At 42.9% G+C, this 19,819-nt stretch overlaps 1 protein-coding gene across 1 annotated transcript in view; it reads right to left on the bottom strand.

The window, feature by feature from the left end:
• Positions 1-3,106: 3,106 nt before the first annotated feature.
• RIGI (RNA sensor RIG-I) overlaps positions 3,107-19,819 on the bottom strand; it is a 48,370-nt gene continuing 31,657 nt past the window's right edge. The window contains 3 exon segments of the mRNA XM_068973700.1: positions 3,107-5,651; positions 7,710-7,853; positions 18,243-18,394. Of these exon segments, the coding sequence (XP_068829801.1) occupies positions 5,313-5,651; positions 7,710-7,853; positions 18,243-18,394 (635 nt within the window). The 3' untranslated portion in view covers positions 3,107-5,312.

Below are 19,819 nucleotides of genomic sequence, written 5' to 3'. Positions count from 1 at the left end.
TTTTATTACATGATATAATAAAACAGTTATTGGTATGATCCTGAAATTAATACTCTAATTTGGTTCTAGTCATCTGGTCAGCATCAGGGCTTACGAGTATCTGCTACTGTGGTTCTACAGGATGTTGATAACGTCCCGTGAATACGGGGGTCGTCTCTGGGGTCGCACAGAGTCGGACACGACTGAAGCGACTTAGCAGCAGCAGCAGCAGCAGGGTCAGTGTATTTGGGAACCACGGGGTTACCCGGGCCTTATTACTGCGGGACTGACCCAAGGATACACAGTGGCAGAGTGTGCTGGGAATCGTTCATTTGAGGGGAGAAGGGGTAACAGACAACATGGAAGCCTATTTGCCCGCAGAACTGCTTTCTGCAGAGCATCGCACAGCACCACATTCTACGGGTCACACTTGAGCAAACACTGACCTGCTGGCTTGTTTGTTTTTAAATTCAAATAATAATATCAGTTTTAAGGGTGGGAGTCAGTTTACTGGCCTTGTGACACAATCAGGCATTAGACTGAAAGTGAATTTTCATTTTGGGGGAAATATCACAAGGTCAGCACTGGCGGGGACCCACAGTTAACAAAAGAGTGGTTGTATCAGATTATATCAGAACCACCTGAGGAACTTCAAAAGCTACCGCCCTGCCAGGATGTTCTAAGGGGGCTAGGCATGTGCCCAAGAAAAAGACTCCCAGTTGGTTCTGAAACGCAGCCTTTGATCTAGAAATCCAGTGACCATTTGGGCATCAGTCAAGAGTATGCAATTCTTAAATCCTTACTACTGTTTTCTTTCCTTCAACAAGTCTCGACCAGATGCCTACTCGGTTCCATGCTCTATACCTGCAGGGGCTTGACTTCAGGCTAAAGTGAAACAAGGAAAATCTAAGTTTTTCTTGTTTCAGCTTTCGTCTGCATTCTTCGGTTGGCTGTCAAGAAGGAAGGGCTACTCACCTTCATCCAAACTGAATTATTTAGATTTCCAGCAGATTTTCCAGCACTAAAAATCTCAAGCTCCTCCTTTAACCCTTGGAATTTCATAAGTGGTAACAGCAACAAAGGTGTCTTGGTTATGTTAATGACTGACCTTTGGACCACACCTAAGGGAGGGCAGGCATCCCTGGTGGCTCAGAGTCTGCCTGCAGTGCAGGAGACCTGAGAAGTGCAGGAGACCTGGGTTGGCAAGACCCCCTGGAGAACGGAATGGCATCCCACTCCAGTATTCTTGCCTGGAGAATCCCAAGGATGGAGGGACTTGGTAGTACACTTCATGGGGTCGCAAAGAGTCAGACACGACTGAGCAACTAATACTTAAGGATGGGGGCTGGTTACCACAAAAACAATCACAGGATCAGAGGGTTAGAACTTTCAGTCTCATCCCTTGCCCTCAGGGGAGGTGAGAGGGACTTAATCAATCATGCTTACATAATGAAGCCTTCAGAAAACCCAAAGAACAGGGTTCAAAGAGCTTCCAGGTGTATGAACACAGAGCGATTCAGAGAAGACATGGAAATTCTGAACTCTCTCTGCATATCTTACCCTATGCATCTCTCTCATCTGGCTGTTCCTGAGTGTCTCGCTGTATCCTGCTGACTACGCCAACTGTCTCGCTGCATCTCACTGTTCAATGAACCTAGGGAAGACAAGGCACGGCAAGGAAGCTGGAAGAAGATACGAGGAGCCGTAGGAACTGTGAACATGCAGGCTAAGTCGCTTCAACCATGTCTGACTCTTTGAGACCCTATGGACGGTAGCCAACCAGGCTCCTCTGTCATGGGGTTTTCCAGCAAGAATACCGGAGTGGGTTGCCATTTCCTCCTCCAAGGGCTCTTCCCGATTCAGAGATCAAACCCACGTCTCCTGCATTGCAGGTGGATTCTTTACCACGCAGCCACCTGGGAAGGAACTGCAGACTTCCTTTACTCACTGTGGGAAGGCAGACATCCTTTACTACGCAACCCAACTCAATACAACTCTTACTCCCCTCAAAGAGCTTTTCAGGTGGGGCTTATATAGCTTTACAGAACAAAAACTGGCCCGAGGCCACGCAAGTACATCATGGCATGCGTGCACAGTTCTATAAGTGACCTCAGCTGTTACATAACCATGCAAAGGCACTATTTACAAAACGTGAAGTGACAGCAAAAGGTCATGGGGCAAGAGAGCCTGACCACTGCCATCTTGGCTAATTTGTAGGAACAATCCCTACACTAAGTTATTTCCTTTTACAATAAACCAATAATCTCTGAGTCCTATGAGTCTCTAGCAAATTAATTAAGCCCACAGAGGAGGTTGCTGTAACTTTCATCCGTATTCAATTGGTCGGTCCAGTTCAGTCACTCAGTCGTGTCTAATTCTTGGCAACCCCATGGACTGCACCACGCAAAGCCTCCCTGTTCATCAACAACTCCCAGAGTTTACTCAAACTGATGTCCATCGATTTGGTGATGCCATCCAACCATCCAACCTCTGTCGTCCCCTTCTCCTCCCACCTTCAATCTTTCTCAGCATCAGGGTCCTTTCCAATGAATCAGTTCTTTGCATTAGGTGGCCAAAATATTGGAGTTTCAGCTTCAGTCCTTCCAATGATTATTCAGGGCTGATTTCCTTTAGGATTGACTGGTTGGATCTCCTTGCAGTCCAAGGGACTCTAAAGAGTCTTCTCCAACACCACAGTTCAAAAGCATCAATTCTTTGGTGCTCAGCTTTCTTTATAGTCCAACCCTCACATCCATACATGACTGCTGGAAAAACCATAGCTTTGACTAGATGGACCTTTGTTGGCAACTGGTCAGAAGCACAGGTAGTAACATTTTGTAGGGAGAAGGCGGGCAGTCTTATAGGACTGAGCCCTTAACCGGTAGGGCTCTGACACCATCTCCAGGCAGAGAATGTCAGAACTGAGTTGAATGGTAAGACACCCGGTTGATAAATTACTTGGTGATGTGGGAAAAAAGCCCACATTAAAACTGGTGATCAGAACCTTAATACTCTTATAAAATACAAATGGAAAATGAATAAAAATCAGCAAGTAAGTCGGCTTAAATAATGCATTTTTATTATGTCTTACTAAGAATACTTCTAATAGTAACCATGATCAAGCAACTACTATGTATAATCAAGGACTTCTCATATGTTATTTCAGTTAAAAACTCTCCATTAGTCCTTACAGGTATGCATTATCCTTATTTGGCAGATGAAGAAAATTAAGCCAAGGAGTAGTTACGTAAATAGCAAGTTCTCTGACTCTGCCTGCAAAACCAGTCATCAGATCAAAACCAGGATGAGGTGGTGGTTGTGCGTCACCCCGCTGATCTCCAGGATTGATCTGGGTAGTCTGGGTGGTCTCTTGGACACCAAATAGCCTTCAGATACAAATAGGTGCTATTTGAAAAGTTCTGTGATCCCTTATATTGAGCATAGTAACATTTTATGATGTTTGCCAAGTTTGTTTAAGCCGTTGACGATCCTAGTGAATTACAAACAGCTCATGTGTCTTAGGAATTTGCTTAAATTACTACAGAGCCTACCCTGAGCTGAACACACAATACCTTGGCCTGGGTGGAGACAGCAAAACTCAGGTGTCTCTCTGTCTGGAACACACCAAACTAAACTCCAGAGCATCAGCAAACCCTGTTAAATGGCACAGGACACCTTTGCACGCATTCTAATTTTTTAAACAGAATGGACAGCCAAATCAAACTGCCCCTTCAGTATCATCCAAGGGACCTACCTGAGAACACAGTCCAAATGTTGACCATCCGCTATTACTGGAAAATGGCTTGAGATGACCAATCGAAGGGAGCAATGGCACAGATTAAGAAAAATATTAATTAGGCAAGATGTACAATAAGCTAAAACAACAGGGATCAGCTTTGCAAGGATCACTGTGTCATGTACACGTCCCCATGACTAATCATTGTCCATGACTGAGAACATACTGCTTAGCACACGGAACTCTACTCAGTCATCTGTGGTGAACTAAATGGGTAGGAAATCTAAAACAGAGGGGCTATGTGTATATCTAAAACTGATTCACTTTGCTCTACAGCAAAAACTAACACTTCAGAGCAACTACGTTCCAATAAAAATTAATTTTAAAAATTTAAAAAGAAGAAAAAGAACTAAACTTTAAAGGAGAAAGGTCAAAGAGCCAACAAAAAAGTCCATTGCTAAATTTTAATAATAGATACCACACGTTGCTACACAGAGAATACAAGTATATGTGACTCTTATGCCTATGGATATGTATGTACATTGAACCTCTGGAATTACCAACACGTGAGGGATCAGAAAAAGAAGCCAATAGGAAAGACTGGGGAAGAGTTACAAGAGCTAGTGGCCAAGACAGAGTTCCAAGAAAGAAGTATTTAACAGGGCAAAAAGAAGCAAAAACACCCTAAGAAGTGCCCAATGGATCTGACAACCAGAGTCACTGATGACCTTGACAAAAATGGTTTCAGTAGATAGTTAAGGGCAAAAGCCAGTTTACAGTAGGTCAGTCAGTTCAGTTGCTCAGTTGTGTCTGAGTCGTTTTGACCCCATGGACTGCAACACGCCAGGCCTCCCTGTCCATCACCAATTCCCAGAGTTTACTCAAACTCATGTCCATGGAGTCGGTGATGCCATCCAACCATCTCATCCTCTGCCGTCCCCTTCTCCTCCTGCCTTCGATATTTCCCAGCATCAGGGTCTTTTCCAATGAGTCAGTTCTTTGCATCAGGTGGCCAAAGCACTGGAGTTTCAGCTTCAGCATAGGGGTTTCCCTAGTGGCTCAGACGGTAAAAGCGTCAGTCTGCAATGCAGGAAACCCGGGTTCGATCCCTGGGTTGGGAAGATCCCCTGGAGAAGGAAATGGCACCCCACTCCAGTATTTTTGCCTGGAAAATTCCATGGACTGCGGAGCCTGGTAGGTTACCGTCCATGGGGTCACAAAGAGTCGGACACGACTGAGTGACTTCACTTCACTTCATAGTGGGTTAAGGAAAGGGAAGAATGGAAAACCTTTCACTGGTCCATTCACTCATTCACTGATCCCGGTGTGTCTGATTGGCTGTGGGTGCAGTGGGTTCTGAAAGGAAGGATGGCAACAAGTTAAGGCTTATTCATTTTTCCCAAGCTCTCCCGGCCAACAAAGAATCGAGTGCTCTAATCCACCCCCTTGTGCTTGACAGACACGATATAGTATCAGTACAAACTGCTGAAAACAAATAGAAGTTGAGTGATAAATACTCAGTATGATACAAGCCATAGGAAAAATAACTTGACCGTAGTACAAAGAGATCCATGATTTACCCACAGGTCTAATTTCTTCATTCAAGGCCATTCATTCCCTGCAGATTGAGGTCCTGAGCGCCAGCGGACATTTCTGCAGCATCAAATGGGATCTTCTCAAAATTAAAGTCCTTCCACTTTGCATACAGTGTCTGAGCTCCAGTCGCAACATCTTCCACCACAAAACTTTCGATCTTTATAACTGGAATCTCAAATGTCTTGTACGTCATGTGAATTCCCCAGTCATGGAGGCAGTCCTTCCTGGCACAGAAGATCTTAGATTTCTTCTCAAAATTCCCAAATTTCTTCGGTCTGGGATGTAACTTAGTCACGAAGCACTCCCTGAAAGCATCTCTAACCACAGTGAAATGGCATTCCTACAGATAAAGGGATTGAATAGCACCCAAAACAGAATGTTAGAACCAGAATGTAACTGTGATTTAAAAAATAAAATTCCACAATAATCTGAGATGAGAAGGAGGCAGGATCCCACTTCTTTTACAGATGGAGTAGGGAGGAAATGTGAATTTGCCTCAAGACCAGAGTAGAATCCATGCAGTCTGACTCCCAACCACACAGATGGAGGTGAGGGTGGGCGTGGAGGTACCAGTGAGTTGATGGGGAACACTTCATGCAGAGAAGGACTAAGAAGTTTCCAGGCAACCTGGCTCCTGAAAATAGACTGTCACTGTTGTAGTCACCAAGTCACATCTGGCTCTGCAACCCCATGGACTGTAGCTGGCTAGGCTCCTCTCTCTGTGGGATTCTCCAGGCAAAAATACTGGAGTGGGTTGCCATTCCCTTCTCCAGGGGATCTTCCCGACCCAGGGATTGAACCCATGTCTCCCGCATTGGCAGGTGGACTCTCTACCACCGAGCCATCAGGGAAACCCCTGAAAATATTAACAGATACTCGGTATTAATTCAGAGACAAAGGGGTATTTATTTGCTGAAGATCTGGGAAGCCCAAGTTCACCAGTGGCCCTGACAGAAGAATCCCAAGGATACAGAGAACAACAAAGGGTCAATGTGTATCTGAAGAGTCTCAGGGACTAAGCTGTCCACTGGCCCCACCCACAACATTAGAATAAACCAGAACAAAGTTCACAGTGCACGGAACAAATACAGACCCTACAAACCAGGCCCTCAGGAAAACAGAGTCTAAAAGGGCTATTTCAACAGAAAATCACCCAAATTGGAGCTGAAAGGACTTTTTACAGCTAAAGGAAAAGACTCAGAAAGGTATGGGAACTTGCTAGTATTAGCCCTAAATGTGTTTCTTGCTCCAGTGTTGGACTGACCAGAGACCTGCTTTCTGAAGACTAAACATCCCTAATGTAACAACTCATCATGTGAACCAGCCCAGGCCCTCCACTGTCCCCAGTCAGCAGCAACAGAGTTATGTCCAATTTTTGTCTTTGGAGACTTTTCTAATCCTTTATCTAAAGGTTTTAAGAAAAAAAAAAAAAGGAAAGCTAAGCTGCAGATGTGTTTAAAATCAAGTGATTTTGCTTCCATTGTAAAAGTGATCCATATCCCCAAAAGAAAGTTTAGAAAACTTCTCTTAAAATAGGTGTGGGAGGAAGGCTCAAGAGGGAGGGGACACGTGTACTTGTGGCTGATTCAGGTTGTTATACAGCAGAAACTCAAACAACACTGTATAACAATTGTACTCCAATTAAAAAAAATTTTTTTAAGAAAACATAAAATAGTAGAAAGAGAAAAGAATCATGCCGTCTCACTGCAAAATGTTAGTATGTTTTGGTATACTTCTGCTAGCCTTTTTTGGTACAAACTTAAGTGTTTTCACTGGTGGTGGTGATGGTGGTATTGTTGCTATTATTTCACACTGCTCTGATCATAGCATATTTACTACTTTGTATCCTGGGTTTTTTTCCACTTTGCCATTAATTTGTAAAAAGTTTTTCCTTATACTACATAAGCTTCCTAATTTTGTTTAAAAGATTTTATTCTGGAGTAACTGCAGATTTACAGAAAAGTTGGAAAGACTGTCCTGTGTACCCTTCACCTAGCTTCCTTAATAAGCACTTCCATCTTACATATCATAGCATATTTGTCAGAACTAAGAAATTAATATCGGCACATTACTATTTGCTAAGCTATAAATTTTACTACTTTTTCTAATAATACCTTTATCTGTTTTAGGATCTAATCCAGAATACCATATTGCATTCAGCATAACAATTATTTGTAATGGCTATACAATATTTAGTTAAGCAGCAACTTTTAAGGTATTCCTTTACGGTTGAACATTCAGGTTTCTTTTAAATGTTTTAGCCTTTTAAAAATACGTGGACCTTGGCCAGGATAACAAAAGAAATAAGAGTATTCTTACTATAATTCTCTCACCGATAGATAAGCTTTAATGAGTGCTAAAAAATGACCCAGTGCTCTTTGTGAAAAACGTTGCTTACCTCCACCACTCTTATATCAGCTGTGTAACACGCAAAGGTTTTGCACTTTCCGCAGAGCAGTTTTTTATTTTTCTTATCAACAACAGGTTTTACTTTTCCTTGATTATCCCTGATTAATTTTTCTTGAACCTGTATCTGGTGAATCTAAGTGCAAAAAAGCAGACCAAAAAACCTTTAAATGTGTACTCTGGGTATAATTAATACATACATACATACACACACACCCGTACATTATAATTTATTCCTATGCAACTTCTATGAACATACAGTACCTGGTTGTTTATAAAAATCCCACAGATAATTTTGATTCTCCTAATTCTTTGTTATCAGTGTTTACCTGTGGCCTCTCCAATTAGTCTTTCCATATCTTCATCAAAGATCCATAAAAGCATGAAAGATGTCCATAAAATAGTCATGTGAACCATGCTTTCTACATTAGTAGTTGGTAAAACTTTTAAAATCCTTCACAAATAGACATATGATATGCATTGACTGTTTTAGGAATAAAATACCCACTCCCAAGGTATAAACCTAAGAACAGCAGGCAGAAGAGTCCCCCACCACCTAAAATCTTTGTTCTCTCTTCCCTTCCAAACCACAAAGAATATTGTTGAATTACATTAAAGTTAAATGTCTAGGATGACTACATTCTACCTCAAAATTTAGGCCTTGGCTAAGTACAACTAAAAACACTGAAACATTAGATATAAAATAAACATAAGATTCTGAAGGACGAAGAGAAGAAGGCAGACCAGCTAGGAACCATGGGGCCCGAGAAACCACATGTGAGTGAGATCCCTGGGGTTTGTCTTTTTTCGCCTTGTGTATATATCCCAGACATGGGGCCGAAGAAGCTGGCAACCAGAAATACCTCTTGGCACACACACAAAGTCTGAACAAAAGCCTGTCTCTCTAGCCAAAGGATGAAGACAGGGGCAACTAGCAAGACAGAAAACTTATAGACAATAGCTGTTCCACAGAGAGAAATCAACAACAATGACAAAAAAAAAAAAAAAAAAAAAAGAACCAAGAAACCCTGAATCTAGTGGGGAGGAACCTAGAATTCCACTTCGCAGGGCTGATACGAAGCATCTCAACACTCCCCCCTGGTGGTGTCAGAGAATGCCACACAGGGAGCCAGGATTTTCAGTCCTGCCACCTGGTAGCCCCCCTTGCCTGCAGAATCCATAGAGATCACGCTGGGCCCCAGAACGTCCATCCCCAAGCGGAAGTAACAAGGAGCCTCCCCTTGCTGACATCAACAGAAGCTGAGTAGGAAACCTCGACTTCTACCCTCAGCTGGCAGTTATGAAACAGGGTCACCTACCTCCCCTGCCAGAACAGTATCAGAAGCAGCCAGCTAACACGGAAGGTTAAGATCCCAAATTTCATCATCTGGTATGAAAACCTCTGGGTTTTGATTTTAAAATCACTCTTTATACCAAAGACCAGAAAGATCTCAAATTGAATGGAAAATAAAAGACAACCAGTTGATGTTAACACTGAGATGACAGAGATTTGAGAATCATCTGACAAAACCTTTAAACTAGCTATAATAAAAATGCTTCAATGGGTCATCATAAACACTCCTGAAGCAAACAAACTTAGAGGCTCAACAAAGAAATGGAAGGTATAAAGAAGAACAGAATGGAAATTTTAGAACTAAAAGATACAATAACCAAAACAAAAAGTTTGGTGGATGGGCTCAATAGCAGAACGGAGAGGACAAAGGAAAGAGCCGTGAACTGGAAGACAGAACAATGGGAATGACCCAATCTAAACAACAGAGAGCAAACAGAAAAAGATTAACAAGTGAGCAGAGCCTCAGCTAACTTTAGGACTACTTTAAAAAGATCTAACAGTTATGACAGGAGAGGGGAAAGAGCAGCGCTTAAAAAGTACTCAAAGAAACAATGACTAAACATTTCCCAAATTTTGCGTAACAGAACCCTACAGACAAAAGATGCTGGACGCAAAGAAACCACACCAAGACACATTATAATTAAACTTCCGGAAACTAAAGACACAGGAAAAAACTTCGGTGTGTATGTATGGTTTGCCCCTTACCTTCATTTATTTATCTATTTCTGGATTTACGTGGTTTTTACATGGTAATTTCACCTTTAAGAGATTTATCCTATGGGAAGTCCAGATCATTTGATTTATATTGTCTTTTAAAATTTTTTTTCAATTGAAGTGTAGTTGATTTACAATGTTATGCCAATCTCTGCTGTACAGCAAAGTGACTCAGCTACACACATATAGACACATTTTTTCCTAGTATGGTTTATCACAGGATATTGAATATGTTCGCTGTGCTATCCAGTAGGACCTTCTTGTTTATTCTATTGTTGTGTAAACTATTACATATAACAGTTTACATTTAATTCGCTGATCCCAAGCTTCCCTCCCCAATCCACTCCTCCCTGGCAAACACAAGTCTGTTCTCTAAACACACAGGAAAAAAATCTTGAGAGCAAACAGAAAAAAAAAAAAAAATGGCACCTTACCTACAAGGGAAAAACCATCTGAATGACACCAGATTTCTCACCAGAGAATGTGGACAGCAGACAAAAGTGGCACAATATTTTTCAAATGCTAAAAGAAAACCCTGTCAATCCAAATGCCTATATTCGCAGCAATATACACTTCAGAAATAAAGAGGAAATCAAGACATTCTCAGGTGAAGCAAAACAAATTATTTTAAGAATTTGTGCACCAGCAGACGTTCCCTTTCCTAAAAGAAGAGCAAAAAGAAGTTCTCTAAAGAGAAGAACATGACAGAAGAAGAAACCCTGAAACCTCAAACATCAAGGAAGAAAGAGCATGGCGATTACAGAGCAGAGCTGGCTGTGGAAGGGTCTGCTCTGCCCCACTGGTCTGTGGGGCTGCCTCTGTTTTATCCAATGTTCCAGGTGGAACCAGACAGCTTAGGTGTAAGCCCTGTTCCTACCACTCATAGCCGTGTCATTCTGGGCAAGCGCCTCAAATATAAAATGGGAACAGTCACAGCATTTACTTCATAGGTTGTTGGGAGGTAACATGGGTTAATAATTGACCAGGACTGCCTGGCACAGCTTTAATGCTCCTTGTACCCATCTTGGTCTGTTAGGCTAGTATTTTGCCAAGAACCATGAAAATGTTAATGATGGTGATTTGTACTTCAATCCTGGGTAGGGCAATATCTATTCATGAGTTATTTTTTCAGAAATGCCATCGCTATTTTCATTCATGCATGTGTCTATATAAACTCTGGAGCTATTTTACAAAGCTAAAGCCTCATTTCTATTTTGATTGTGGGCTATGATAAATGCACAACTGGATTTGCAGTGAAGGCAGAGCTTTAAAATAGTCAGCCATTCAAGAAAATGGTGTTCTTTTTCTTTCTTTTCCAAAGTTTTTTACTTGGCTGTGCCAGTACATCGGAGAAGGCAATGGCACCCACTCCAGTGCTCTTGCCTGGAGAATTCCATGGACGGAGGAGCCTGGTAGGCTGCAGTCCATGGGGTCACTAAGAGTCGGGTACAACTGAGTGACTTCACTTTCACTTTTCACTTTCATGCATTGGAGAAGAAAATGGCAACCCACTCCAGTGTTCTTGCCTGGAAAATCCCAGGGACGGGGGAGCCTGGTGGGCTGCCGTCTCTGGGGTCGCACAGAGTCGGACACGACTGAAGCGACTTAGCAGCAGCAGCCAGTATTAGCTGCAGCATGCGGGATCTAGTTCCCTGACCAAGGATTGAATGTGGGCTCCCTGTATTGGGAGCTCGGAGCCTTAGCCACTGGACCACCAGGGTAGTCCCAGGGTTTCTTTTGTCTTAATTTACCTTTTATTACTTGGTAAAATTTTTTAAGTTGTCCTTGTGGTGTTGGAGAAGACTCTTGAGAGTCCCTTGGACTGCAAGGAGATCCAACCAGTCCATCCTAAAGGAGATGAGTCCTGGGTGTTCACTGGAAGGACTGATGTTGAAGCTGAAGCTCCAGTACTTTGGCCACGTCATGCAAAGAGCTGACTCATTTGAAAGGACCCTGATGCTGGGAGGGATTGGGGGCAGGAGGAGAAGGGGATGACAGAGGATGAGATAGCTGGATGGCATCACCGACACGATGGACATGAGTCTGGGTGAACTCCAGGAGTTGGTGATGGACAGGGAGGCCTGGCGTGCTGCCGTTCATGGGGTTGCAAAGAGTTGGACACGACTAAGCGACTGAACTGAACTGAACTGATTTATGCTTCAAACAGTTCTGGTCAGGCCAACAGATGCAGAGTTTAGCCAGATGGACTCTGCCAGCTCTACCCCAACCTAGCTGTGTGATCTCCTGACACTGAAAATTTTCATGCCTCAGTTTCCCTCCCAGAGCGTGACTTCATGAGAGGCTCAACCACATGGATCACTGCGAGACCTGTTGATATAAATAAGCATTTGCAGGGCTTGGTGGAGAGCCCATGTTCTGCATGGATGAGTCAGTTATTGTCACTGTGAGCGGAAATGTCCCAGCCCTGTATACCTTGTACTGGTTACTGATCACCCATTGAGAAGCCATGGATCTCTAAAGCACTTCAAACGCAAATCAAACTTGATTTATATTAAAATATTTAGGCCTGGAATATAGGCCAGGAAAGCAATCAAAATAAGATTTCCTCTCCCCTGATTCTCCCCTCTACTCCATCCCACCTGTAATTATCTTCATTGTCTTTGTAAGAATAAAGGAAGCGTAATGTGCCCTATTTCCAATTCACATCTTCACTGTTATAAAACTGCTGCATGATGTGTGCATTTGTCTCGTTACTTCCTCTGGGTAAATTTCTAGAAACGAAATTCCTGGGTTACATGATATACATTTCCCTGTGAGGAATTTTAATTTCTCAGACATGGTTCTGATCATTACTTAAGGCAGGCTCAGGGTGGGGGGAATGTGACGGGAAAAAGGTACAAATATAAACTTGCCCTTTGGGCATCCAATTAAAAAAAATCACCTACATCTAGTGATGCTCAATCATATACTAAAATGCAATTAAATAGTTCAGTTCAGTTCAGTTCAGTCACTCAGTCGTGTCCGCCTCTTTGCAACCCCATGGACTGCAGCATGCCAGGCTTCCCTCTCCATCACCAACTGCTGGAGCCTGCTTAAACTCATGTCCATCGCATCGGTGATGCCATCCAACCATCTCATCCTCTGTTGTCCCCTTCTCCTCCTGCCTTCAATCTTTCCCAGCAGCAGGGTCTTTTCAAATGAGTCGGTTCTACGCATCAGGTGGCCAAAGTACTGGCGTTTCAGCTTCAGCATCAGTTCTTCCAATGAATATTCAGGACTGATCTCCTTTAGAATAGACTGGTTTGATCTCCTTGCAGTCCAAAGGACTCTCAAGTGTCTTCTCCAACACCACAGTTCAAAAGCATCCGTTCTTCAACACTCAGCTTTCTTCACAGTCCAGCTCTCACACCCATACATGACTACTGGAAAAACCATAGCCTTGACTAGATGAACCTTTGTTAGTAAAGTAATGTCTCTGTTTTTTAATATGCTGTCTAGGTTGGTCATATCTTTTCTTTCAAGGAGCAAGCATCTTTTAATTTCATGGCTGCAGTCACCATCTGCAATGATTTTGGAGCCCCCAAAAATAAAGTCTTTCACTGTTTCCATTGTAATAATCTCAAATATTTTAAATGTCACTAAAGGCAATAAATATAAATCCTAAAAATTAAAACTCTTATTTCTATACTGAAAACTAAGTAAAACTGAGTAACTGGATAAAGAGGTTTAACCAAAGTCACAAGTTAAGTCTAGAGCACACAGTCTCCCCTTCGCCCACCTGTGGTTGGGAAGCAGCCTAACTCCCTACACTGAGGTGAGAAAAGCAAAACTATGAATACCTGATTGTATGCAGTCGTGGGCAGAGATCAGGTTGGAAATTCTGTAGCCAAAATGAACTTTCTTTTACCCTGAATCTTATCCTCTACTCCTAAGAAAGGAAAGTAGACTTCTTCATTTTGATTTCAAATGACCCTCCACAACTAGAACTATGAAAAATATCCTTTATACTTTATTGCTCTAGAATGAAGTCCAATCAGATCCTGAGGCTTCCATCATGGAAATAAGTTTCTGGAGGGTTCTGGGCCGTCTACAGGTTCAGCTAGATGGCTGCAGAATAACCAGAGGTCCCCGAGGGCTACAGTGCTCTGGGGAAGTCAGCCACACGGAGGTAATGGACAAGGCAGCTGTGGGTGTGGAGAAGAGAGTGCACAAGCTCCCTTTCCCCCTACTCAAGGACTGCCTTAATGCACTCTGAACTTCTTCCCTCACCTGTGCAAAGTTTTTTGATATAAAGGGCCCAGGTGCTCAGATCCAATGTCCAGTTCAGTTCAGTCGCTCAGTCGTGTCCGACTCTGCGACCCCATGAGCTGCAGCACGCCGGGCCTCCCTGTCCAACACCAACTCTCGGAGCCTACCAAAACTCATGTCCATTGAGTCAGTGATGCCATCCAACCATCTCATCCTCTGTCGTCCCCTTCTCCTCCTGCTCTCAATCTGTCCCAGCATCAGGGTCTTTTCAAATGAGTCAACTCTTCGCGTGAGGTGGCCAAGTATTGGAGTTTCAGCCTCAACATCAGATCTTCCAGTGAACACCCAGGACTCATCTCCTTTAGGACTGACTGGTTGGATCTCCTTGCAGTCCAAGGGACTCTCAAGAGTCTTCTCCAACACCACAGTTCAAAAGCACGAATTCTTTGGTGCTCAGCTTTCTTATAGTCCAACTTGCACATTCATACGTGACTACAAACCATATAGCTTTGTCTAGATGAACCTTTGTTGGCAAAGTAACGTCTCTGCTTTTCAATATGCTGTCAAGGTTGGTCATAACTTTTCTTCCAAGGAGTAAGCATCTTTTAATTTCATGGCTGCAGTCACCATCTGCAGTGATTTTGGAGCCCAAAAAAATAAAGTCTGACACTGTTTCCACTGTTTCCCCATCTATTTGCCATGAAGTGATGGGACCAAACGCCATGATCTTAATTTTCTGAATGTTGAGCTTTAAGCCAACTTTTTCACTCTCCTCTTTCACTTTCATCAAGAGGCTTTTTAGTTCCTCTTCACTTTCTGCCATAAGGGTGGTGTCATCTGCATATCTGAGGTTATTGATATTTCTCCCGGCAATCTTGATTTCAGCTTGTGCTTCTTCCAGTCCAGCGTTTCTCATGATGTACTCTGCATAGAAGTTAAATAAACAGGGTGACAATATACAGCCTTGACGTACTCCTTTTCCTATTTGGAACCAGTCTGTTGTTCCATATCCAGTTCTAACTGTTGCTTCCTGACCTGCATATAGGTTACTCAAGAGGCAGGTCAGGTGGTCTGGTATTCCCATCTCTTTCAGAATTTTCCAGTTTATTGTGATCCACACAGTCAAAGGCTTTGGCATAGTCAAGAAAGCAGAAGTAGACGATTTTCTGGAACTCTTGCTTTTTCGATGATCCAGTGGATGTTGGCAATTTGATCTCTGGTTCCTCTGCCTTTTCTAAAACCAGCTTGAACATCTGGAAGTTCATGGTTCACGTATTGCTGAAGCCTGGCTTGGAGAATTTTGAGCATTACTTTACTAGTGAGTGAGATGACTGCAATTCTGTGGTAGTTTGAGCATTCTTTGGCATTTCCTTTCTTAGGGATTGGAATGAAAACTGACCTTTTCCTCCTGTGGCCACTGCTGAGTTTTCCAAATTTGCTGACATATTGAGTGCAGCACTTTCACAGCATCATCTTTCAGGATTTGAAATAGCTCAACTGGAATTCCATCACCTCCACTAGCTTTGTTTGTAGTGATGCTTCCTAAGGCCCACTTGACTTCACATTCCAGGATGTCTGGCTCTAGGTGGGTGATCACACCATCGTAATTAACTGGGTCATGAAGATCTTTTTTGTACAGTTCTTCTGTGTATTCTTGCCACCTCTTCTTAATAGCTTCTTCTGTTAGGTCCATACCATTTCTGTCCTTTATTGAGCCCATCTTTGCATGAAATGTTCCTTTGGTATCTCTAGTTTTCTTGACAAGATTTCTAGTCTTTCCCTTTTCAAAACACCACAGACAGGGGGCTCACCCCGAGAACCATAAATCCTTTGACTTTTAAGAGAATAAGGTTTCCCCTACCTTGGTATACTGCTCCTAAGCCTCTTCCCTTGACAGCAAAGCCTGCCTCTTTCAACATGGCAGTGTGCGCTGGTCACCACAACAGGACAGGGATGAGACCAAGACTTTGCGCTCCCAACCGCCACAGAGTTACCAGCTAGCAGAGGCTCTTGGCCACCCTGCAGCTGGGTCCTTGCTCACTCTTTACCATCTCTGTCCATTTTCACTCAATGCATGTTAGGGGAATTCCCCTGTGTGAATTAAATAGCCTAATTCAACAGATATTTAACAACAGTCCATTTCCTCCTCACTGCACTCTATGACCTGATGCGTTGGCTACAAAAGAACATATGGCTGAGTACCTTCGCTGTTCACCTGAAACTACCACACTATTGTTAATCAGCTATACCTCAATACAAAACAGAAAGTTTGAAAAAAAAAGTCAAAAAACAGAAAAGTAAATTTTAATTTAAAATATAATTTTAAGAAGTAAAAAAAAAAATTGAACTCTAGGGCTTCTCCATCAGCTCAGTGTTAAACAATCTGTCTGCTAATGCAGGAGTCACAGGTTCAATCCCTGGTCCAGGAAGATCCCACATGCTGTGGAGCAACTAAACCCGTGTGCCACAACTATTGAGCCTGTGCTCCAGAGCCTGAGAACCACAGCTACTGAAGCCTTCACTTCTAAGCCCATGCTCCACAATAAGAGCAGCCACAGCAATGAGAAGCCCACTTGCCTAAACTAGAGAGTAGCCCTACTCACTGCAGCTAGAGAAAAGTCCTGGTAGCAACAAAAACAGCACAACCAAAAATAATATAAATAAAACTATTAAAAAAAAAGAATGTCTGTATGTTTGTTCCAGCCCCTTCTTCCTCAACAGGCTTTTACTCTATTGCTTTTGCCACACGTGAGTGTAAGCACACCGTTACCTAGTGGAGGAGATTAAAAAAATTATGCCAAAGCTAAAAAGGTTTTAAAGCCTTTAGTCAGTATCATCCCTATATTCTACAAAATGGAGAAGTGGCTCAGTGAAAAAACCCTATCATAAGTAAAATTAAGGGGGGAAATTAAGAGGAACTAAAGAATTTCCCTGCAATTCTTCTCAGTGAAAATGTAGACGAGGTACTTTCAAATATCTTGTTCTCCTAACTTTAGGAAGAAATGTTTTTTAAAATGAGTCAACACTGACATAACGTAATTTTTTCCTACAGTAAGCATTAGTTTGCTTTCGATAGTTCATTCCTTCTCAATACTTTTTTGAGCATACAGATTATGACTTTTCAAAATTATGAACCCTATGGAATTAGTCTACTGAATTGTAAGACTCATCTTCATGAAGTTAAAATAGGCCTCTCACCCTCGTGCTGTAACAACTCCCATTTTAAGCACTTAAACCAGGCACTGTAGGAAGCAATGCATACATCTCACTGTATCTCGAAAACTACCCTGTGAGTTCTACATATAAGAATGATAATTTCAAAGAGGAACTATCTGAAGTTACACATTTTGTAAGTGGCAGAGTTGAGATTGGAACCACTGTCTAACGTTAAAGTTCTTCCCCAGGCCTGCAGGGTCCAGTGTTTCCAGAGTCTGAGATGAAGTCTCTGCAAACAGTCTGGAGAAAGTATGGGTGTCTGTGTTTGGGGATATCTGTGTGTGTGTGTGTCTCTTTCCCTAATCTGCTTCCATGCTGTGTCATAAAGAAAATTAAAGTCAAACTAAGTTCACCAGTGAGAGGCTGGACGGAGCCAACACGCTCCATCAAGGTCCACTCTCTCATCCATATGTGTAAACAGGCCTTCCAACACTGGGCACAGCTCCAGGCACAGTGCGCCAGGACCCTCTCCCTGAGCCAGACGTTAGAGAGCGAAGTGAAGAAAAGACTAAGAAGAGCTGCGTCTTGCAGTTAGGGTGCTGTCCTCGAAATGAACTGTCCGTGTAGGAGCTATTCTAGCTGTTTCCCTTTTAGATCTAAAAGCATAGCTTCAAGCATTAGCACTAATAAAATGTGTTTTAGCTCATTGAGAAGTAAAGCAGAATGAACCTGATATTCGCTGTGGGGTGAATTCCTGGCAGGCTAGTGGTTCAGAACCCACCTTCCAAAGCCGGGGACGAGAGTTTGATCCTTGGTTGAGACACGAAGATCCCACATACTGTGGGGCAACTAAGTCTGCCACAACTTCTAAGCCTGTGTGCCACAGCTAGAGAGAAGCCTGCACTTTGCAACGAAGATCCTATGTGTTGCTACTAAACCCAATGCAGACAAATAAACAAATACTTAAAAAAATAAAAATATAACCTAAGAAACACTCAGAGCAAAATGATAACAGGTACCAACCATGTTCACGGTCCCTGTTCATGGCTTACAGTTAGATTCTGAAGGAGTAACACGGATGCAAAGACTTACCTTTTCCTTAAATACTGCTTCATTCCATCTCTGCAGGCTTGAAATGGAGTCATTCATCATTTTTTCTTTGCAGATGTTCAGTTCTTCTTTTTCGATTACATCAGCATTACTAGTCAGAAGGAAGCACTTGCTCCCTCTTGCTCTTCCTCTACCTGTTAGAAAATAAACATTTTACTTGGTGCCTTTGATGTAAAACTCTGACAAATCTGAGATTGTGAAAGAAGCAGGGCTGTTCCTAAAATTCAGCTTTGGTTCACTGAATCCCACTTTCTGGAAAAGCGAGTTGGTAGGGCATGGAGTCAAACGCAGGTGTGCAGCTGCACATTAAACATTCAGACAAACAAGGAGCCCACTTTAGGCTGGTTGCTCACGGTCTCCCTGGTGCAGTGTGATGGGACAGACACATTATTAGAGATACTGCTTAAAGACAACCCAGCAGGCACCTCCAGGATGACATTGTGACAGCCCCAAAGATGAATGATAAACAGATGGGGAAATGGGGAAATAAGATATGTTCACAGGACTTCACTGGTGGTTCAGTGGATGGGAATCTACCTGCCAATGCTGGGGAAACAGGTTAAAGTCCTGGTCCAGGAAGATACCACATGCCACGGGGCAACTAAGCTTGTGCACCACAACTACGAGCCCCCGTGCTCTGAAGTCTGCACACCCTAGAGCCTGTGCTCGGCAATAAGACAAGCCACCATAACGAGAAGCCTGCATACCACAACTGGAGACAAGCCCGAGCAAAAAGCAGAGAGAACCCAGCACAGCCAAAAATAAACATACAAAACTTTTAAAAAAGAGACGTGTTCACAACCACCAGAATATAGGTGGAAAATGAGAAGTGGTATAAGAAAGATGGATAAAAGGGCCATGGGCACTCAAATTAGAGATGATTACTAATCATCTCAGCTGGGAGACTGAGGAACCGGTGATGTGGAAGCAGGGGAAGAGAAACAAAGATCAGCAGCAGCAATACATGAGCAAGCCCTTCAAAAAGGAAAACAGATGAAGCCAGGCAGGCTGAAGTGGATAATGCACAAAGTGGAAGAATGGGAAATAAGGTTGGAAAGATAAGAGGGTGCCGGATTTTGAAAACGCTTTAACATCAAGAACGTTTGGGAACCATGGGAGTTTCTATACAGGGAGGTGACATGCTCAGAGCTGTTTTTCAGGAAAAATAATGTGGCAGCTGTAGTTATGGAAATTAAGAAAAAATAAGAAAGACTAGTTAGGAGGCTGCCTAGTTCCAGTGGGAGAACTCCTTGCATGTCCTTTCTGGCACACAGGGGACCCACCAGCACCTAAGCACAACCATAAACGGCTTACATGTGACTGCCGAAGCCTCAAAGCCGGAATTTTCCTTCCATCAACATGTCAGCCGATATTAACCAAGTAAGCAGTATTCATTGTGAACAAGAACAAAGACAAAATTGTGGACAAAACTGTAGCCATCCCATCCTGACCAAGTAGGTCACCGTAAGGGCCAGTGATAGAAGGGTCCACTGTGCCACCAGTCACAGTAAAGGAGAAGGGCTGGAATGACAGGCACATTCACAAGTCAGACAAAACGG

Source organism: Capricornis sumatraensis, chromosome 6 (genome assembly GCF_032405125.1).
Source record: "Capricornis sumatraensis isolate serow.1 chromosome 6, serow.2, whole genome shotgun sequence".
NCBI classification, from domain to species: domain Eukaryota; kingdom Metazoa; phylum Chordata; class Mammalia; order Artiodactyla; family Bovidae; genus Capricornis; species Capricornis sumatraensis.
The sequence above is the reverse complement of the archived record's forward strand: the minus strand, read 5'-3'. Positions and strand labels throughout refer to the sequence as shown.